The sequence below is a fragment of the Megalops cyprinoides genome, chromosome 10 (genome assembly GCF_013368585.1).
Source record: "Megalops cyprinoides isolate fMegCyp1 chromosome 10, fMegCyp1.pri, whole genome shotgun sequence".
Classification (NCBI taxonomy): domain Eukaryota; kingdom Metazoa; phylum Chordata; class Actinopteri; order Elopiformes; family Megalopidae; genus Megalops; species Megalops cyprinoides.
In genome coordinates, this window is record NC_050592.1 from 20,005,286 (window position 1) to 20,028,851 (window position 23,566).

Consider the following 23,566-nt stretch of genomic DNA (forward strand, 5'->3'; position numbering starts at 1 on the left):
TCATTCTGTGGTGTTCCCACTATTTCCAATGGGATTTCACCTTTCTCTCAGGACAGACTTGGTAATTGTGCTTTGAGGCTACCCAACTCCACACTCTGGGAAGTGTAGACACTGTGTTTTTCATATTTTATTGTCTTGATTGCCTACTGACCCCCCACACTACAGATCATGCCAAACCACTCCAGAGGCGAGGAGGAGTCAATGAAAGAGAGGCAGAGTATGTATGAGGAAAACAAGGAGATAATGAAGACAAACACTGACAATGCAGAAAAGGTAGACACTGAAAAATAAGGAGGCCATGAAGAAAACATGTAAAATAGAGGGACCATGAAGTAAAGGGGGGATGGTGGAGAAATGAGATGATGGATGCAGAAAAGGGATGATGGACAGTAAGAAGAGACCAAGGGGGACAAGGAGGGATGTTGGAGAATGAGGTGGGACTATGGAGAATATTAAGGGGACCATTAGAGCTGACTCTTAAACTGCAATCTTGATATTCCATGCAGACAAAGGATAACATTGGCCACACAACAAAGACTGCTGGTACCACTTCCCTCAAGTTAGATGGTCTTAAACTCAGTGATCATGCCAGGACAGTCTGATAGGGAAAGGGGGCAGAGGGGGACAGCTTGTTTTCATCTTTACTGTGAAAGGTAGCCATACCGGGATGCCCTGTTTGGTATATCTCAGTGGCCTCCAAAACCAGTTGTGTAATCACCCTGTCATTTAGCGAAACTTCCTTAAATTCACTCCTGACACAATGTGATAGCTCAGCAGGAAAGCTTTTGTGCTCTGCATTTCTAACTTCCATCCATGCTCAGGTTACAGAGCTGAAAAACCATAGGGCCGGATTACCTATTGAGAAATATGGAAACGTGAGCACCTGTCAGCACTTGACAAATTGCTAAAACCCCTGAAGAAAAGGAAGAGGGAGGTAATCACGCTCTGAAAAAGCCACAGTAACAGACAGATTGAACGGTTCCTTCAAATTAATACAGAGAGGGCAAATTACGTGCATCATGAATTACAAAGGAAACCACAGCAAAAGGATCAGATCCCAAGCCTCTCACAGTGAAAACACACAGACAACAGACACAGCAACCACATTCTCCTAAACATCAGCTATGTGCTTATGAGGCAGTGCTTTAAGTCTGTGCTACAGTCAGCATATGCTTGTCTCATCGCGCTGCACTTTCCAGAGATTCCGACTCTCACATGGAGCCGATCAAAGAGGCCAGCAAGTCTTGTCTAATTAACTCTGGCAGACATCTCCACTGTAACTCCTGCTCTTTTACCGTCTGCACCATCTGTCAGCGTGCAAGGTGAAATGACTCGACGCCTTCAGACACTTGCCTTGTTCCTTTCAATAAAGAACTGACTTTCGAACGACACGTTGCTCTGAACATCCCCATACACCCCCTTTCAAAATGGATTATTACATCGAACAGAAACTCTCCCTTGTGAGGTCTGATGCTAAACATAACTTGGAGAATCCTCACTCAGGTAAGGACGGCAAGAGATGCTGTTAAGGATAACCACCAATCCCATCTGACTGAATGGGTAAAGACAGACATGGACATATTTTGAGATTGGTAGTGGGTCGGGGTGGTATAATCCTGGACCCGGAGGGCCCCTCTCCATGCCCTTTGTACTTAACCACTTCATTCAACTATTTCCAGCCTTAATAGATCCAAATTATATCACATAAAAAAACTATCTTAGAGGGCGGCCTTGTTCTGAATGACTCACATAAATTTTACGTTATGTCTTTACACAGCTAGATAAATCACTAAACCATTCAGATTAAGTAGCTTTCAGAGCCCCTGATGGGTTTTTAAACTGAGACCTGGTGGTTTATAGAAAAACTGCAGATTGCACCAGAAATTCACATGCCTATCTGGAACTCAGAAAGGAACCTGCACCTGCACATCACAATGAACGTCAGACAGGAGGTCTAAATGATGAAAAGAGTATTCTTCAGATGCAAAACCTGACACCTCGCTCTTCCTCCGTTTTCATTAATTAGCTGTGTATGAGGTAAAGAAACGCCAAGGCGCCCGGGATCTCACATTTGAAGATGCAAGTGCTGCCCATCACAGAGCCATTGCATCAGGCTTTTCGTTTGAAGTGTGGATTAGCAGGAGTTTCTGCCACAAAGAAGCAGACACACCTACGTCAAAGCCAAATGCTTCGTGGCAGCTGTAGCAGTCACTTGAGCTGTATAATCTAGGCTACAAGGTTTTAAAGAGCACACACCGTCAATCCAAGAATCCCCACTCGACTGCAAACTCCCTCCACTAATGAGTGCATGCGTCTCCATGGCAACACAGGCAGACTGTCCGCCCTATGTCACACCACTAAGTTATGGATCCCGTTTAGTTCCTGAATATCATAAAATTCTGAAATACACATCCAGGATGTCTGTAAATTTAGGTTTTATGTTTTAATATAGCATTGTTTGTTGATATAGCACTGTTCCTGGCTGCTATTTGCAGTGATGACTATGCTGACTTACCTCCACTCCTCCTGAGGGCGCTTTAGCTCGTACTTCTCCCTCACGTGAGACACGCCTAGGTCTGGATGGAGCCAATGGACTTCCTCTGACTGCAAGTGGCTGAGGCGGAGCCCGAAGCAGGACACATACCTCACCTTGTGGATGTCCAAAATCTTCTGGATGATGCCCTGTGAAATGAACATGGAGGTCAAAGGTCATTTCTTTTCAGCTGGGTACTGGTTGTAATTAGATGACCATGCTAGAACGTACAGAAGCTCTGCCCCATCTCTGCTCACTCATCCATTGAAGGGTGAAAATCTTTTGCTACGGGGTTACCACTGTACACATTCTACAATATTGAAAGATGTCAGAACATAAGAATGTGTATGACAACTAGTTAGCTACCTAGCTAACTAACCAGCTATCAAGACAGCTAAGCTACACAGATCAAGGCAGCTATAAGAAATTTTCATACTGAATGTTTAGCTAGTTAGTATTCAACACTAACAACAGTCACACTATAAGCATGTATAGACAGTCATATGTATACGCAGTCTGTGATAATCTGAAAAAAGAACAATAATTCAAAGAAAATTTCTTGTGCACAATATAGCCTACTGACTGTCATATTAGTATCGGTCAGTCATTACAGGAATAAGTTTGTTTGTGTAGTAATATTGTGTTTAATGATGATGATGATGCTAAAGACAAATAAAGAATTAACATTAATGCTTTGACAGATAATAAAAGTAGCCATTTTTTATCATTTTCTTTTTTTATCATCTTTCCTGCTCGACAACACATTTTGGAACTTTTAAAAATGATGAAAAAACTATTTAACTAACATAGTCTAGCTATGACATGTAATGTTACCTTATATAGCTAGTTAGCTAGCTAGGTTAGTTACCTCAGACACATGAAAAGTAAAGTAATAAGACAATAAAGCTGTTAAGCTTTCGCTACTACTTTTTCATAGAAAAAAAAATGTGTCAAGGCGCTGTCCTAAATGTCCTTCATTGTCATCATGAACTGATGTCCTGAGAGGAACAAGCTGAATGTTTCATCCACAGTGAATATGTCTGCCAGAACTCCACTGATTCTGAAAAACAAAGTAGGCGCTATATTAGCAATCTCAGCTCACTGGATGAGTGGCATCTTGTCATTCACTGAATGAGTGAATGAAGCTGGGGTGGCGCTTCTGTAAGCCATGGTCATCTAGTAACATCCCTGTTTACTGAAACAGTCTAAGAGGGGAAAAAATGCAGCCCTATGTGTGCTTTTTCAGTAACTCTCTTCATTGTAATACTTTGTACTGTGCTACCTAGAGATAACAGGCAATAAGTTATTATGCAGATGTGGCGTATTCATGAGGGCATTCAGTTTGAAGGTCGAGGGTTCAAATCCCAGATGTAACAATGCTATTGTAGCATTAGTAAGCAAAGTAAGCTGTCTGACTGCGATTGGCTCCAGCTGTATAAATAGGTTAGAAAACACAAGAAGAACTCCAAAGAACTGTTCAGGAAATAAATAAGATTTTCTGAAACCAAAAAGACATTTAATGAATTAATCACATTTTGAGGATGTGGGGTATAGGAGCAAATCACCTTGGCAGTGAGGTAGTTGTTACAGGGAACATTGTCAATGTTTGTGTGTGCATGTGTGTGTGTGTGTGTGTGTGTGTGTCCTTGCGTGTATGCCTGTATGTATGCGGGGGGAAATCATAGATCCCTTCTCTCACTGTAGTTAGCTGTAGTTAGAGCTGACTAGTTATACCCCTTTTCCAGTGTGGAGCTGGAACCAGGCATAGCTCAGGCTCTGCATTATTTTCTATTATGCTTTCTATTATTCTGCTCCATGTCAGCTCATCCCTCATGCTTTACTGTGGCTGGCCTACTTGCTAGTGTGCTGTGAGTAGAGTCAGCAAGCTTGGCTGCTCTTGTCAGCATCCATGCTAAAAATGGAGGCAAAAACACAGCAAACAGAAAGGAGCATACATCAATCACTGATAACAGTAAACAGAAGTAAATACAAGTAATACAAAGGTTTGTTTTTTCCTGTAAAATTCTCAGCCTTGGACTGCAAAGAAAATCCAGGTAGTCGCCTCAGTCTAGGCACACGTTAGCATTCACAGTGACATCATGTGCTACAGCCATGGTTGTCTGTGCTGCAATGGGAGAAAAGTCTGACTTTCAGCTAGCTTTGGCTCAGTCTTGCATGGGTCCAACAGTAGAAAAAGGTTACTACACTACATAGGGCAGGCCGGGGCAGGGGGGGCACAAACTCTGGGTCTATCCATGAGATCACCTTGCAGAGTCATCTCATGGGTTTTCAGGATCATGATGTCATTGCTATTAACAGACAAGCTTTTCAAGACTTCCATAGCTTGTCTCAATGGTGTCATCAGTCTACTCACAAAAGCCAAAGAAAAAGAAGTCTTACTCCAGCTCTGATGCTATTCAAAAGATCTGGGTCACACCTAGACAGACTTTATAGCTTCTGCTTGCTGTTCCTGGGACTCACATCTGCTGATGGCAACTGACAGTTCTAATCAAACAAACTATTAAAAAATTTATTCACTTTAATATTGCCCACATAACCTGCACTTTGATTGTCTGACGTCAGCCACAGTGATTGATCTGAAATACTGTATTTGGCTAATCTGATCTCAGTTCAGGGCTGGGCTAAAGCAAAGACTCTCCCTCATCTCTTCCCCAGCCAGTGTTCCCATACATCTTTTCTTTCACATCCTCTGTGGCACACTGCCCTGCGGTCAAAGTCTTCCTTTTCTATACAAGCCATAAAAATAAGTCAAAGCTATCACATTACCACAGCACAGGCCAGGTCACAAGCAACAGCCTGCTCCCAGAACAACTGCAAATGACTCAAACAGGCACACACATGAGAAAAGATAAAAAGGTTCACAGGGAACCCCAGATTTTATGCAGATCTGACTAAGTCCCCCTCTTGTCTCACAGAGCAAAGTGGTGGCTTTTGTGATTCTCTGGAGGATACCTGTCAGGTGGACCATGCCAGAGAACTGCACGCTGTGAGGGCACATTTTCGCATGGAAGCAGACAGTCACTGCATTGGCAGACACCACCGGAGAGAGACTGTTTTAGCTGGGCTATATAAAGATACCTGACAATTCCAGGTCACCAGCTCTCAAATGCTTCTGAAAGCCTACTAGCGAGAATGATTGGCAGGGCCAAGTCATCACCAGACACAATTCATAATAAATTTACTGCCCAGGACCACTGTACATTCGCGTAAAAAAATCTCATAGTGTTGTGCAAAATGCATGAAATTCCTGTCACTGTAGTGTAAAATAACAAAATAATCACACACATTCTATATTTGGTGGCAGATGCATGATGAAACCTATAAATGAAAAAAGAGATAAAATTTTTATCTGTTATCTTTTGAAACTCTGTGACCATCTTCCTATCTTAGATCAAGCACAAATCATGTCATGGTTTATTACTTATTACTGTCACTTTCTTTGCTATTGCTTTCAAGTTTCATCCAATGTAACTTACATTGATACTTCCATTGGTGACAGCATCATATCAATAAAATTTAACTGATTGACTTATTCAGTAATTCGCTCATTGATTCATTAATTACGTAAATGAGTGAGTGAATGAGTGATTCACTGATTGACTATTTGCTGCCAGGGTAAAAATACAGGCAGGTAACAGCCATCTTGGGTAGGATGGATGACAAAAGAAGATCCTGAATAATTTGGGGATGTGGGAAAAGAGAGCATTACGTGAGTACTATGACATGCTCTTTACATCATTATGAGGCTTTATGCGCACGTCAGTGTGACAAAACTACATTATGTTGCCCTGGGGGGGATAACAGGAGCTAAATGTACACTGAAACAATACTATAGAACACTTCTGTTTACATGTGTACTAAGATCAGAGACCATATGTGATATTGCTTACATTTTTTGGAATACAATTCTGACAAAGACCTCCTTTTACTATGTTGGCTGAGAGTGAGTTAAGAAAACCACTGAATAATGAATTAGTTGGATTAGGTAACAGAAGCCGCACAATATTTTTAGAATTGGGTTTTTTTTTCTTGGAACACAATACTGCCTGTGAGGCTACTGCATCCTGACTCTGATGTGTGCACTGCCTACAGGCTGTCATTCCAACCAGGCGCTTAACCACCACATTCAGCTAATTATTGGCCTGGCCGAAAGAGTTCATCCGAAATTGCTGGATTATGCGCCTCCAGGACCAGAACCGAGTATTTATGTCCTGCAGCCGAACTTTGCCACACATTCCAGGCGTATAGGTGCCTCCTGCTATCCTGACCTCAAAAGCCAAGGACAGACAAGGTGAATCTGGACACTTCTTTCACACAAATCAACACGGCCCCTGGATCTCACAACTCAGGACGGGTGGATTCCTCACGCTCTTCACCCCACATCAGCACAAGGCTGACAAAAATTAGCATGCCAATCAATATTCGTTTAAACTGTATCTGCTGTGGCTGAGCAGATAAACTGCTATGACAGAAGTTGTTTTATCCAGCTTCACCCTCGGCAGATTTGCGTACTGTGACAGACTTCAAAAGCTTGTTTTTTTCCCCCCACAGTTCACTCGCTTGGAGACAATACTTTGCCATGCAGATTTAGATTTACGAAGAGCAGAATAACAATGGCAGCCATGACAACAACATTTTCGGTTTTCATCTTATTAAAAAGCACAAAATTGTGACTGTATTGTTAAAGCACTTGTTATCACCAGGAGTAGATGGAAGGCACCGTGGTTTTTGTAATTTAACATCACAGTTTAGATAAACTTTAAAGCCTGCATTTAAGCTATACCTCAACAAACATATCCAGTGTAGTGTCACAAAGGAGCTACTACAAACAGAGGTTGATTACACATGATGGAACTGCTCTGCAGTATTATCTCACATGAAGAATTAGAGATAGTGTGGTTTTATCCTCTTGTCAAATTGGATGCACATTCAACATGCCAAAATAAAAAAAAATCAACTCTGAAATGCTCTCTTTACACAGAATAGACTGAGATTAAGAAATCAAAGTCTCCAGTAACTCATAACTGCTTAGTGACCCTTACATGACCTCTAACCACTACTCATCACAATTCATGCGCTGTTATCAATTATAACAGCGCAACATTAGTGAGTCAGACATTTAGAAACTCCAGTTCAGTTCACTTCCCACCCCTTTCCGTGACCCCTGTCCCCCCCAGTGACCAGTGACCCTCGACCTCTCACCCGGACATCGGTGGCGTCCCCGTGGCGGATGTTACTGGCCCAGGTGCTGGGCTCGCTGTTGCTCTCGAAGTAGTGGAACACCCTAAGCACCCGGTCTAGGCCCCCAGGGGGACGGTCCGTCCCCATGCTGAGGCGTGACTTCGCACCCGGGCCCAGGGTGTGGTTAAGGGCGGGGTCCAGGTAGGCAGCCGCCATCCCTTTGCTTGGTGCTAGGTGACTGTCATATTCTGTTGGGGGGGACAGAAAAAAAAAAACAGCACATGAGTGTCCACTTCCTGTACTGCAGCCTTTCGTGTTCTTAGCTTTAGCATTGTGAAACACAGCATGTCAACAACACACATTCCATCTTCTAGCTGTTTATCAGGAGACACGGCACATGTGAGCCCAGTTCACAGCACATGTCCATGCACAAACTATTGCATGCTATTGCAACAGTCTCCATATTTCCCCATGTGTACTTAGCTCAATTAACCAATCACAGAAGGGGCACGTTGCTCCTCAAATCAGTGACTGCCATAGGCAAACACGTGACGGTTATTGATTCTGAATGGGTCTGAATGACTTGTTTACTGGAGATAATAATGGATAATAATGGAGGTGTTTAATGACCTCTGACTGACTAGTTTCAGCACATCAATTCTCCAAGTGTTTCTGGTTAATCAAACCTACAACCTTTGGTGTAAGATAGCACTGAGAGAAAATAAGGCCATGTATCATAACACATGGCAAAGAAAACAGAACAAAAACAGCTCAAAATGAACTCATTCAAATCAACTTGCAGACAGGAAGGCTGAAGCAGGAGAAAACTGATATATAACTACTTTTAAGAGTTGAATGTGTGTAGATACAGATACATGGAAGCTAGGCTGACAGTCTACAAATGCTCAAAAGCAGATTATTCATGCAGACTTAAGCCGCAGAAATTGTTTTCTTTCAAATTGACCAAAGAAAGCCTATAAAAGAGGACCATCTGGAGCTCAGTTAGGAAGAGTATTGATCCTTGTTCAGACACAGAATTATGGTCAAAGATCAATCTGTCTCCTCTTTAGATAATCCATTGCCCAAACAAGAAGTAGAAGACTTCCTCTCATTTGTCATTTACAGTATTTAGTCAAATATGTCATGTTCCTCATTATCACCAAAATCTGTCAGCACTGACGTTGTTTGAGCTCCAGCTTTTTCTAGGACTAGGGTTGAGTAAACGGGGATAAAACAGAATTTTAAAAGATCTTGGATCAGCCATTCGGGGAAAAAAATACCAAGAGCCCAGATGAGCCAGTTAATAGCTCCTGGAGTCTTTCGGTCCTCCCACAGGACATGATAGAAGAAATCTCCCCACTCAAACATATGCATCAGAAGAGTGAGAAGAAAAATGTACACAACCCACTAGCGTACAGAACCTCACATTACCCCAGCAGTGAAAATGCAGGTTTGCCTTAGAGGCAACTGCATCCATCTTATGTTTACATGAGGCTGGTAACCAGGGAAATAAATAGCCTTCATTCAATAAGCAGTGGAGTGTAATTTTACTTGTTGTTGAAAGAGTCAGCATATTTATGTTTATTTTTTGTTTGCTCAATGCCAGAGGTCCAACACTGAGAACACTGCAGTAATGTAAGCAGAGTCAGGATTGAGAGGCAGATGTTTGTGATGTAGCGATAGGACAGATGGGTGCACTCTGAAGTGAAGCTGTGGAGAGGGTGGTTTACGGAAAAACTGGGGCCTGGCAGAAAAAGTCACTCGAGAGAATCCTGAGGTGACATCATATCATTAACAACACAGTGCCTACAGTCTCACGCACAGGGCCTAAGACAACTATCGGCCATGAGCAAGCTAATTCAGCTGGCATCCACCATAATATTTTGTGGAAGCCTTTTCTCATATTCTAAAGTGTCAATGATTTAAAACTGGCAACGCTGATTAGTGATAGATTGTGGTACACACTGTCACATAATTTTCAGACACAAGAGAGACCAGCCACAGTAACATAAGCCTGTATAGTCCCTTCCTGGGGAAGTGAATAAGACAGCAAACATACAGTCATGTAGTTCCAGGTTTAAATCCAGTGTGCACTGGTGGTAACTATGTAGTACATAACATGACAGTAGCCTGCATATTACATCTGTCAAAACATGACAGCATAAGCCACAGGAAATTATTTCAAACTGATACCTTAACTATAACAGATGCAGAGTGAGGTAATTGACACAACAGGCCTGCACCCCACCCCACCCCTCATTTTGGAAGTTAAATATGTATGGTCTAAATAAATAATTAGCATACTTACTGAGACATTTTCTTTAAATTTGATTTAGCATGCAACCTACACCTAAATTTTCATATATTTACTCAAATTGTACTATGATAGCCTCCCATAAACTTTAATAAAACACAAAATTTCAAAATGTGCTTACATATGCAGCAGTACATTCACTACCTTTGTAAGAAATGCAGTCCATCATATTGTAATAAAAATCTTGTCTTCATAACACAATGTCAATAAACGTCCCTGCATAGATAATCAAGCGCTGTTAAGCTGTTTATACCAGAAGTAAGAGATAGTATAGGTAGCATAACCCTTACACACGGCATTCACATTGGTGACATTAGAACAGTACAAGAGCGACAACAGGACCAATGCCTTCAGCTGCCTGGGTCATCACAGTGCAAATACATGTTACACACAGCCAGACAAGTAAAAGGGGGGGAAACACATTTCTACCACAGAGAAATACAGATGTTTCGCATGGTCCACCCACAACAGTTTTTGCCTTGTCAGAGGAGGCAGTCTGTTCTATACCCAGTCTTTTGCAGTGATAAATCATTCACCCAGTGACTCCTGCCCTCTTAAACCTCAGCATCTGCTGACATCAGCAACTTATAGCCATCTACCAGGAGCAGCATGACCCGAGTGCCTGCTTACTCAACACCAGGCTCAAACACACATTTCCTTGAGCTGCTGTGTCCTGTTCCTTCAGGCGTACGTACACTACCCCAAAGAAGAACCATCCTATTCCCTTGACACTCCAATGCTGACATTCAGTTGGTCTATCAAATGCACAGCAAACACCACCACACCCTCTGAACTGCCCGGTAAAAAAGAATTAAGTCCGTTAGCTTCAATGCATATAGACACAGCCATAGAGCACAAAGTATAAAGTGAAAAAAGAGGACACACTGGAAGACTCAGACTCCTGACAGTCTTTGTCCCTTGTTTGTGACAGTCCGTTTCTACTCTTGTCTGCAACACCATTTCTGTCCTGGTGTGCTACAGTCACTCACTCTTTCCTCGTACCTCTGAACAGGAAGGGCCAGCAGGAGCACACCACTCTCGACTCGCGCTGGGACTCGTGACCCTCCGAAAACATCAACAGGGGAGACAGGAAGCTGATATCCAGTGTGAGCATCTACTTCCACAAGGCGAACTAGAGTCAGTAAACTTTTGCTGTTCCTCCCCAGGGGTTCTCCCGTCCGCAGCCGAAACACACCCACACGTCGCTGCCACCGCTCACCCGCCGGTGTGTCGTCACATCCTGGTTATCACAACGCGCAAAAACTGTTCTGAAGCCACAGTGACTCACTCCTGAGCTCAGTCCCGTCATGTCCGATTTAGCAGAAACTCTGAGCAGCTAGCTGTGAGCAGCTAGCCGTGTAGCTTTCCCCCATGGAGCAGAGTGGGACAGTGACACAATTACACAACTGCCCTTTATCACAGGGTATTGCTGCAACTACCTCAGGAGGAGTGTGCTGGTATGCGAGTCAGGTTGCAGACAAGAGTAAATAAGCACTGCAGCATGGCTTAGTGGGACCACACCCACCAGAACACTTACAAGGCGGGTCCTCCACACCTGCTGCTTCATAAGGAATTTAACCCCTGAACTGCCAAGAAAGGAACATTCAAGGTTTTTTTTTTATTATTTGTTTTTTTAAGTTGTGCCAGTGGTTTCCAACAAACAATTTGACAGAAAGTGAAATTCACACAATTTAGTATCCTTACACTGAATCTTCTAAATTGTAATTATGTTAATCCATGTCATATGATAAGTTGGTTTTAAACTCCATTTACTGCAATGTCAGACAAAAAAGGTTTGTCTAACATTGTCTTTTTTATACAGCCCAATGGAGTGCATTTACAGTAATATCAACCTCAAAAACGCTCACAGTGTACACTGCAGTCATTCTGAAACCCTTGTTCCAAGTCTAAGTTCTTGCCAATTAGAAAATGTGTCGATATATTAATATATTTGCCTTGATAATTCCCAAATGTACAGTATCATGCATGCACCAGAAACATCTTGTTTTTTCTGGCTGTAGTTTCAACCCAAATAAAATCTGCAACTAAACAGGAGACTGCAGACAAATTGAAGCTTGGCATACTACTAAACAAACATTTAGACTGCATTTACCTTCCAGCACAGAACAAATAGCTGGTATTTTTGCTTTTTGCACAGAGATGCTCACAGCTGGAGTGAGAAAATGAAGTAGCTCAGGTAGTACAGTACATTAAGACTGAATGAAGCCAAATATTATGAAGCAGAGCAGGTGCTGGCTGCAAAAACAGACTAATTGCTAACTACAGGGGGTCCAGACTGCTAAAGCTTTCATCTCATTCATGCCCAAGAGAGAAGAATGTTTAGCATCAATAAACTTTACTGCCCACTGGCCTGGCACTGCACAGACTGATGAAACAAAAAATTCTCTAAAGATCAATCGCAATCACTCAGGATAACCAAACAGATGCTTTTTTAATGGTTGCACATACACTTAGTGCACACCCATAGGACTAAAAACAACTCTCAATACAGAGCTGTTCAAGGCAGAACTTTTATGAAGGAAGATCATGAAAAAAGAATAGAGTGCAGACACTCCCTCACAATCCACAGCAGGGCATGCATACTTATATGGGCAGTGGTGTCACATAGTACATAAGAAACAGCTATCATTCACCACGGGGGTTGCAGGCTCAAGTCCATGGTCTGGCACTGGTGTTGTATGTTTGAGCGAGGTACTTAACATGAGTTGCTTCAGAACATATATCCAGCTGGATAATGAGTAAAAATTTAAGCCTCATATCTTAAGACTTAGATAAGAGTTTCTGCAAATATACAGTATAAATATCTATCATGTCAGTTTAGTTTCTTTTTCTAAACGACTGAGAATCCACAATTAAAGTAAGCTGGGAGGAGATTACAGTGGTGAGAACAGTTGCCATGGTGATGCGAGGATGCAGCTGTCTCTTGCTCTACTTTAGATGCTGTTGACAGTGCAGCACTCTGACCTCAGTTAACACTAGTGTCCATTTCACACACAATGACTGTCAACTGTGTCATAAGATGCTCCATCTGCACCACTCAACAATGATGCACTGATCACTTTAGTGTCCAGTGCTTGTTCAACGAAATGTGGTCATTGCCTGTCACTCAATGACACATGCATGTGCCCACGAACACACCCATAGACACACTCACATACACACCACAACTGCGCAAGTGCCATGTTTCATACACCAGGAAGACAGGAATGGATTCATGGCCTTTTTATGATTCCTGTAATTTGACTAGCAGCTACATTGCTTGAGATAGAAAATTACTATTAACATGTTCCATAAAAGGCAGCCCAAAGATCATGCATATCAAATCTCATGTCAATCACTTCAGCAATTCCCCTGAGGAATTCCTGAATGATTGAAAGAGTGGCATTTCTTTTTTGTTGACACACATAGTGTCAATAAAATGGTTCTTAGAAAGAGATCAAGATTCATATTTGACTCAAACAACATTTGTACTGCTCAAGCAATGAATACTTGTATGGGTAACTGATTATCAGTGACCAACATTTACACAGATACATTAATGGATTAACATAAATATACATACAAGCATGCATGTGCATGCACACACACATTCGTGCTACAAAAGGAGAAGAGGTGACACCCATTTTCATCAGATGTAAGCTGCCTCCCAGTAAGTCTGGAACATGCACACAAGTATAATTCTTTGAAATAGAATTTTTTCAGAACAAACAGGGATAAAAAAATCTTGGTTAGCAAGCTTTGGATGTACAGTGTTAGCCTGGCTCCAGCAGCAGTTAGAGGTATATAGGTGCATAAGTGCCTGAAGAAGCTGGTGTCCTAATTTCAACCCACAGTACACAATGTACACCATCACTATTCTCCCTACACATCAATCAATATCAAGAAATAACCTTACTTTTTTCTAATAAATCTAAGAAAAGAAAGGAAAATAAGGAAAAAATCCTCTAATCAATACTCGTGAATTTATTCTAACTGCACAATGCAGCCATATTGCTACAATGTGCTGATCTTTACTAGAGCCACTTTGCATGAATTTACAGGAATCATTTTAACCTTGCGCTTTCACACAAGTGCACAGCTCGCCTTGCAGCATACAAAAGGACCATCTATTGTGGCACCAGATTCGGAGAGTCATCTTGAACAGTCGGTTACATTTCACAATTACAATTAACAAAAAAGGAGGAAAGATGCCTGGACATACCATCTAATAGTGTATTTTTACAGAAAAACTAAAAGATGAAAGAAAAGTAAGTAAAAGGTTTTGTTACTGCAAACCTGTCAGGCAGTGACCTGAGAGAGAGAGAGAGAGAGAGAGAGAGAGAGAGAGAGAGATAAGACATTGAGACAGATAGATAGATAAAATGAGAAATTAGTCATATGACGCTTTTGTCTGTGTGTGTTTGTGTGTGTGTGTGTGTGTGTGGATGTGGATGTGGATGTGGATGTGGGGGGGGGGGGGGGGGGGGGGTTGTAACCTCGTTATCTAGCCTTCTGAAAGAATACTAATCATGGCACCAGCCTACGTTTAATTAGCACAAGGCAAATGGGAATTCACCCCTCTATGATGAATTGCAATATCACACCGTCACTTCTCCAGAAAGCCGCAGCTGCAACAATTATCAGGTGCTAATGATTACTTTCACACACACACACACACACACACACACACACACACACACACACACACACGGAGTACATCACTGTGCATGGATTGTGCATGGATGTGCATCATAACAATGCGTTGCCCTCAGAGGCCACATGCTGGCAGTGAGAGGTTCTGTATTAAGTCAGAATGCAAGAAATCAAAACACCACAATAAGTGAGAACATGATGTGTTAAAATTCAGTTTATGGTATAAAGTAAGAAATGTAAATTCCACACAACAGAAGAACGAAGAAATAGGCTGAAAGGGGTCACAACGCCACCCCGAACAGAGACGTTAAGAATATCCTCCATAAGCCGATGACATTAAGCCACAGCCAGGCTTATAACCAGACGTTCGTATGTTCAATTTCCATACGAACAATGTGCATGAAGTGAATGACGGCAGCATGAAGTGATGGTATCTAATTGCAAGGCATATGAGCCCTCCTGCATGGAAATATGTCTAAAGAAAATCAATGACAATGACAACCATCTGTACTTGGTAGACAATGTCACGGAGCACAGGAGCAAGGATTAAGCAACACACACAAAGCAGCAGACAGTGTCAAAGAACCCTGCTGTGAACGTACTGGGAGGAGGAAGAGGAAGGGTGGGGAGGTAGGTGTGAGTGCAGGCCCCTCGAGTCCAGCACAGGGGGAACGGGCTGCACCCTGTGCTCTCCATGCGCGCGGCGCCTGCTTCTCGAACCCGGGCCTGACGGGTGCCCTTCTCCTGCCACCCACACGCAGCCACATAGAGACCGGGCTGCCGCCAGCCGACGCCGTGCCCACCCGGGCACCGAAGCCCTGGCCAGTCCTCACAGCACACCGGGGCAGACGGAGTTCAGTACCACGCGCAAAGTCCTTATAATCCACTCCAGAAAAGGCGGCAGCCGCTTAGGGGTCAGGACGGACGGAGACGACAGATGAAGGACGAATCTCTCAACATTGCTGTTCATTTGGTCAACATTCCCGCTCCGGTATTTCTGACCAACTTTTCCCTAGAAATTCGACAGGGGAGCCCACCACAGACTCCGACTGGTAAGCTTCTAAGAACAGACCCAATACCCTGCCGCAGCACTCCTTTGAGAACAGATCCAGCACCCTGTTGTGACATTCCTCTAAGAACAGATCCAAACTAGGACCTTGGAGGGGAGGAGGAGGAGAACTCTTGTCACTAACAGAATCCTCTTAGGCTTGGATAGAATGCTTCCTTTAGCTCTTGTCTGTATCCTCAGCAAGTGAGAGCAGCTGTGTGAAGCTTACCCGGGTGGGTTGCAAGAAAACAGTGAGAGAGAGTGTGTGTGTGTGAGTGAGAGAGAGAGAGAGAGAGAGAGAGACTTACAGATTGAGAGAGGGAGAGAGAGCAGGAGAGCAAGAGCTGGATGGAGGGAAACAGGAACCAAAAGAAATAAATGGAGGGAGGGAGACAGAGAAGAAAGAGAGAAGGAGGAAGAGAGTGAGGAAAATAGAGCAAGAGGGAAAGTGAGACTGAGGGAGGGAGATAGAAGAGAGGGGGAGAGAGATAGCCTATTTCACAGCTTCTTTCAGGAAGCAGGGGAAAAGGAGGAGGTTATAGGAGAAACAGCTTCATTAATATGCTAATCTCACCCTCATTCCTATTCACCCAGCCAACTCATGTTTACAAAACTGCCAGCGCTTTTCTACCACCAGTCTGGAAGAATGTCTGTCCCAGGGTCACACATGCCTCGAACCTGACCACCACTGTGACATGACAAACCCCACCCATACCCCCCGTCAGCATTTCATCAGACTTTTCCATCATCCTGCACAAAGGTCAGGGTAATATGCAAAGATGTGAATATTGTCATTTTACTCAGCATTTCTGCCCCTCAAAAAACAACTGCCCACATACAGGCCTGTACTTGGCAGGTACAGTAGCAAATGTAACATCCCTCAACTCACACTGAAATAAAAGTTACACATTCTGCTACTGCCCACCTTAGAGACGTGCCTTGGGAGTTGGATTGGAAGCAAATGTTCAATAATTCAAAACTCTGCCCATGGGATTACTAATCAATTACTTAGATCATTATTGAAATGACTTTCAACAAAAAATGAAGGGAAAAACTTTATCAATTTTCATGAAGGACAGCCTCAGCACTCAGCATAAAATAACAGCTACTTCATAAGTACTATTCAGAATGCAGATATCATTGCAATTGAGTCTTTATTTACACATTTACATAACTGGAGCTTCATGCAGTGACTGGGAGAAAACGGCTTTGCTTTAGTTTGAAGATCAAGATTACTTAAGGTCATCCTCGGGTGTTGATTGAATAGACCCATAATCCACGGTGTCTTCTGACAGGTATATTGCTGCATAAAAGATTAAGCTTCTCACAACACTATTAAATATATACTGTATGTTAACTGAAAAAAAACACAGGTGCAGTCAAGTAGAATTAATTGGCTGCACTCCTCCAATAAAAATCTTATTCATGATAGTACGAAACAAGTTTTCACTCTTACCTTTCACTACCTTCTTCTGTTTTACTATGATATTCCCATTAAAATGTACCATCCATTAAACAGGAAAATAGCTCTGCCTGAGAGAACATTACTGGAGACATCAAAATGCATGATGTTTGAACAGCGCCCTAACTCAGTAGCCATATCAAAGTGCTTGAGTATGCTGAATAATCATTTAATGAATCCATGTTACTGATGCACTGATGATCAGACAGAAGTTAATGAAGAAAAAAGGAGGTGGGGGCACATTGCAGGAAGAAAAAGTAAAAAAAAACTTTGGAAACAGCAAAATCAACTTATTTTCTTAATCTCTTTGTATAAAATTAAATTCTTTGCTTGTAAGACTGATACACAGTTGAGTGTGATAAGTGAACAAAAGTGGTATCTAAAAACATCTTGTGTGATGCACACAGCACATAAAATATTTTAAGAAAACAAAAGTTGCTCAGTTTTGCTAATTGCTTAGATGCCAGGCCACATGACAAGAAAAAGAAAGACACTTTCTACAGATAAAAACGGCATTGAGTCTTACGACCTCAATATCAATCACAATGATGCAACTGACACATTAGGCATTCCACAGCCTACACAGTGGAAGATTCTAGAAGCGAAGGGAGAGCATCGTGAATACTGGAGATGACAGAAAATTAATACAAAAAAGCCACCTCAGCTTGAAGAGGTGCTCACGAACCAATAGTGCAAATTATCACTGAGAAAATAGTTAATGTGAATCATATTATTTGATAAAGAACTGTCAAAAATACTGTAAATTCAAATGCTTTTTTTATTTGATATTTGAAGAATTTGAGGTTTTTAAAAATTAAATGAGAACAACACTTTTTAAAGTATAAATATCCATTTTATTTCTATTATGAATCAACCACTTAAAGAATTAAATTGCCTGGATGGATATGTACTGCATAATTTTGAACTTTTTGGACTGTAATTTTTGTTTCCTGTTTTGAAGTGATTCTTCGTTTAATACCCATGACAACTTTCTCAACACATTGGCTGGTTACTGAAACCCAATTCATTCATCTATGATGAGACAGATGTCTCCATTCCCATGACGCCCCACTGTCTTGAAGTTCTAAAAATGACTATGGATCTACAAAGTAAACCAGCATATTCATTTGAATTTTGCAGGCTCCCCAGAGGTTCGTCAAGGCTGTAACATTCTTCAGTTCAATCAAGCCCGCCTTTGGGTATGCAAAATCAAGATCACTGGTGCTGCCACTGTTCAGAGCATGGGGAGAGTTGTTCAATCTATTGTAAAATTCACTCCTTGCTTTTCATGTGTGACAAAAAGCATGTAACAGCTCAAAAATAGGCTCCAGATAAAAGAAAAAAGAAAATCAATTCCATTCATCAATCGTTTCAATAACTGGACATGACGCCTGTAAAATTTTCATCATTCATCACCTCTTGAGAAGACTGTATGTATCGGCACAGAGCATTAAAATCATTATCACAGACAAAGAGGCAGTAACTAATAGATAGTAGTGAAGCCCTCATATAACAGGGTGCTTTAGTAAGTCTTAATTTCAATTTCATTCTTCAAAGTGAATACAATAGAATAAAGAACTTGCAGTGATAATTTTTGAGAACATTTTTAAATTAAACTGATTTCATTGTTCTAGAACTGCACACGTAAGTGTTCACAGAGAATACTGAATATCTTTAAAGAGATGTTAAAAATTCTCCACATTTCCACATCCAGGGAAAATTAAGAAAAAAGAAACACACACACACACACACACACACACACACAGAGTAGTGCAGTCTTTCTTCTAAAAAGACCTGAACCTATGCCTACCATTTACACCATACACCACATCTCACTGGATTCTGAAATCAATTCAAGGTTTTCCTGGAAGGAATTATTATTTTTAACATTAAAATCATGGGAGGGTATCTGGTTGGACAGGACAAGCACACATCAAGTACACAGATGACCATTTACACCTGATTGATAATTGCTTTGTACTCACAACCATACACTTTCCCTGGGTCTTTTTGGGAGCAGCGCAAAGTGCCCTTAAACAGAAGCTTCTGTGCTATAAACAAATGCAGCTGTTGTGTTTGGCTGGTCTGGCAGTCTGGCCAACAGCCTAGCCACAGCACAGCCATTAATCAGGAGAATGTGAGATTTACTCAGAAACTGAGGAGCGGATGTGGGCATTACTAAGAGGATGAGTAGGGGATGTGGGCTTTACGCAAATGGGCAGATCTGATCTTTTTTCAGAGCGAGGGAGGGATGTGACAATTATTTAGAGTGAGAAGCCAGAGCCACTGAGGCCCATACGTAAGCACATACACACACACAAACACACACACACACACACACACACACACACAAACCTGGATATTCCATTTATCTCCACAACAGAACAGTTTGCTGTAACACTAGGCCTTACAGCATCCCTCTGTATCAACCCAACAAATGCTTATCACCCTCAACAGTCATTCCCACAATGCATCTTGTGCTTAACTGAATAACACAATATCAGCATCTAGCATTTTTCTTCATAAGTCAAACAGTACGAGTTTGACAGTTGCTGAAATATATCAAAAAATGTCAGCGCTGTCCATGTCTTTGCACTGTAGAAGCAGCAGTCCATCTCAAAACAACGTACTCTGGATTTCAGTCACAGATATGTTCAACTTACAAGACTGTGTGGAATGAGATCAGATCTGTGGAAATGAAATGAAATTTCTGGAACAGCACTCCAGATGCTATGAAGAATAGGTCCTTCTACTTGCTGCGTACTCACCTGTGTAGTAGGAAATTCTGGAAATATCTGCAAGACAAAAACAGAAAAGAAAAGAGGTCAGCTCATCTAAGTATTTCAACAAAACTGATATATTTGGCTGAGGACCTTTTTTCACTATGTGTGTGTGTGTCCAAATGACACATGAAACAAATGGTCCGAGGAAACCTGTGCAGAGACTGCCCTCTAGCTGTCAAACCCTTTTTCTGTGACTGTATAGACTAAACACATTCATTCATTTCAAATTTCAAAAAGCTTTTACAGATTCTATCACTTCACACATAACAATCCCTTTTTGTTGTTCTTCCCTCCTGTTCATAGCTTGTAGTGACTCAGTGACTGCAAGATTCTGTTAATGAAACCACTTCCCTCCTAACAAGGTCTGGTCAGCCCATCGCTTCAAAAACAATTCAGGTCACTGATTCTGCATTTCATATCGGTAATCCTATGATAGACTGATGCTCAAATGTACAGACTCCCCATAATAGTGGAAATGGAATACAGGACAGAGAAGAACTTACAGAATAAAGGAACCCCTCTGAGCATTTAATAGGATTACCTATTTTCTAAACAGTGTTTTCTACATGTATGGGCCTATTCAGTTTTGGTCACACTTTAGCCGGACCATTTTTTTCCACATGTCATGTGTCATAGGGTAAACTTAAACACACCATCTGTGAACCTTTTTCAAAAAATACTAGGCTGCACAGGACAATAATAACACACTATAAAACCTGCTTACTCTTCTTTAACAAGGCAAAGGCGTACCCCATGCTCTGAATTCTATACACCTCCTTCTTATGTAGACTGACAGTGCACCGCATATTTTCCAGCTGTCATCTGTCCTTCAGAAAGGTTGTCTGACCACGTTTATAAATGCCACAAATTGACAGCACCCAAAGGGACCAATGGAATCACAGCAATAAAAACATGTTAGAGATACTGAGAAGAATTAGTAGTGGTGGGAGAGTGGAGCTTCATGAACTGGTGAATCAGTGGAGCTATGTTTGATCAGTGACTCATCGATTTGGACTATAGCAATAGTGTAATGCTGTGGTGAGCATCAATCTTGCAATGATGGTTATGCATCAATACACAGATGGCTTTATGCTTCAAAAGCACAGAGACTCGATGAAGGTCAATGACTTTGGTAATGTCCTCTTTTTTTAATGAAACAGGGAGAGATTTCCAGTGCCAGGCTGATGATCAGCCAACAGCCTAAGCCTTAATCACACAGACACAGAGACACAGAGACACACGTGTGTGTGTATGTATATATATACTTGATTTTATATACATATATATATATATATATATATATATATATATATATATATATATATATATATATATATACACACACACACACACACACATATACTATATGGACTGTCTATGTTCTTCATTGCAAAAACCCAGAGAAAATCACCCATTTATGTGGAGGTCACATCCATGAAACTGAGAATAACAGAAATACCATGAGGACAGGTCTGGAGTGCAGAGTAGTTGAATGTCGTTTTAGCAATAATTCTGTTCTCTTTGATTTCTACTGTGCCAGCTCTGGTTTGAACACATAAGCTTTGAGAGAAAGAGAGAGAGAAGTCAATGTTCTCTGCACACTTATTTCACCGAATACTGACAGCAATCTGTAACACATGCTGTTGCCAAAGTCATAAAACCAGTGAAGGTGGTAATTGTGTCACTAAGCATTGTAATTTTCCACCCTGCTGAAGATACCATTATAATTGCCAGGTTTATAAACATTTCCCTGATTTGAGAAAATCACAGTGAGAGAGACTGGAAACAGAAATGAACTCATTGCCTTGTCAAGTACATTAGCCAACTGCTCAATGCAAAATAAGATGCCAATAAAAACAAAATGTTGTCAGGTTTTACCACTTAATGATACTTTTATAAGAGAATAACCTGTCTGATGTCTGAAGCTGAAGATCCATGTGATCAAGGACTTGCACTACCAAACTACAGCACTATACCACAATCATAACCTGCCAAGTCCACAACGCACAGCTTTCACATTTTTTCCTGCAATAACTTCCTCCAACCTTTTAAATGAACAGTACAATCCCATTGTGCGTCAAGATGAAATCCTCCACTAGTTGCATGTTTCAAACATTAATGCATTAAATAAAAGGTTCTGCTTAAAACCAAACAAAACAAAAACTACACTTACTCCCAAGTTTTGAATAAGGGTAGGCAATGATCAATATATCTTTTCCTGTAAGTGGCAGTAAATGATTAACTACTGTAATGAGCTTCCATTTCCTCTGCATTAAGGATTAATATTGCAAAACGAGCTCTCTGGGCCTATGCCAGTCATGAGTTAATCACATTATGTCACACATGTTCCCCATTCACAGCTTAGATCTTTGACTTGCTAGGTCAATGTTCCTGAGTGTCAAGTCATTGAGATTCCACAGCAGTCTGCACAACCCCAGGTCTCTCCATTCGGCCCCACAAACGCTTCCATTTGCAAGTCATGTGGACTCCTATATCTTTTACACTATAGAGTTGGACACAAACCAGCTCATTTCGCCCCTTTTCCAGTGCAGAGCTAGAACAAGGCTGGCTCATTATACTCCTTACCATAGAAGAGCTGGAACAAGGCTGGGTGAAGCTTAGTTTCCCCACTGGTGTTACTGCTGCTGGCTAAATTACAGACAGTCTGTGATAAGATGGCAAGCCACGTAACTATGTTGCTTCTGTTAGGTTGCTGAAAACTCAGGAACTAAACATGGAAGAGAAATAGAAATGCATCACTATCACTGACCACAAAAAACAACCAGTAATAGAGATGGAATATCATTAATTTAGTTATATTTTTACTTTCAGGAAACAGCCTTAGACTGTAAGATGAAATCTGGAATGCTGTCTCCATCTGAGCAGGTGTCATCATGCTGCGTGTTGCCACTCGATACTACTCTGGTTTTCTGGCAATACAATGGCAAAGAATTTGTGCTGTGCTAGTGTCAGCTAAGCTTTGGCTCCAGCTAGGCCTAGCTGGGTTTTGCCTCTAAGGTGGAAAACGGGTACCAAAACAAGAGCCCCCTTGAACAGTCCACAAGGGACAGCCAAGCTCTCTCTGCAGACTCTGTCAGCGCTGATGGAGAGGGAGAGGGAAAAAATGCTGGGATAAAAACAGAGCTTATTCACAGTGTTCTTGAGGAGGAATACCATGACCTTTAAATTGGAAGCGGTGAACCCTGCAAACACTGAATAGATTTCGCCAGATGGATCTGGAATTGGAGCTGTTAAATGGACTGTCTGCTTGGCTGTACTGATTGACTGGTGTGAGCATACTGAGACTTGGCTAGACAGTACAGTTTAGAAGGGGGTGTTTGTGGGTCGGTCTACATTAGCTCCTCATCAATAAATCTGTAGCATACTCCATATAGTGTGTATATATATATATATATATATATATACACACACACACTATACATACACTATACATATATATACTATATATATACATACACTATATGGAGTATGCTACAAATCATTCACTCATTTGCAATTTCTGATGCCAACTTTTTGCATTATTGGTATTATTATGCATTAGTAGTATTAT

At 41.5% G+C, this 23,566-nt stretch overlaps 1 protein-coding gene across 9 annotated transcripts in view; it reads right to left on the reverse strand.

Annotated features, from left to right (window-relative positions):
• LOC118784299 (focal adhesion kinase 1-like) overlaps positions 1–23,566 on the reverse strand; it is a 75,947-nt gene that overhangs the window by 38,467 nt on the left and 13,914 nt on the right. For 4 of the 9 annotated variants that reach the window (XM_036538468.1, XM_036538463.1, XM_036538464.1 and 1 more), the window contains exons 1-3: positions 15,305–15,495; positions 7,757–7,983; positions 2,516–2,682 (exon numbers count right to left, since the gene is read on the reverse strand). In XM_036538468.1, coding sequence (XP_036394361.1) covers positions 2,516–2,682; positions 7,757–7,983; positions 15,305–15,398 — 488 coding nt within the window. In that variant the 5' untranslated portion in view covers positions 15,399–15,495. Of the gene's footprint in view, positions 1–2,515; positions 2,683–7,756; positions 7,984–15,304; positions 15,497–19,980; positions 20,008–23,566 lie in introns of those variants that run through there. The other 5 variants (XM_036538469.1, XM_036538467.1, XM_036538462.1 and 2 more) reach the window with 2 other exon arrangements.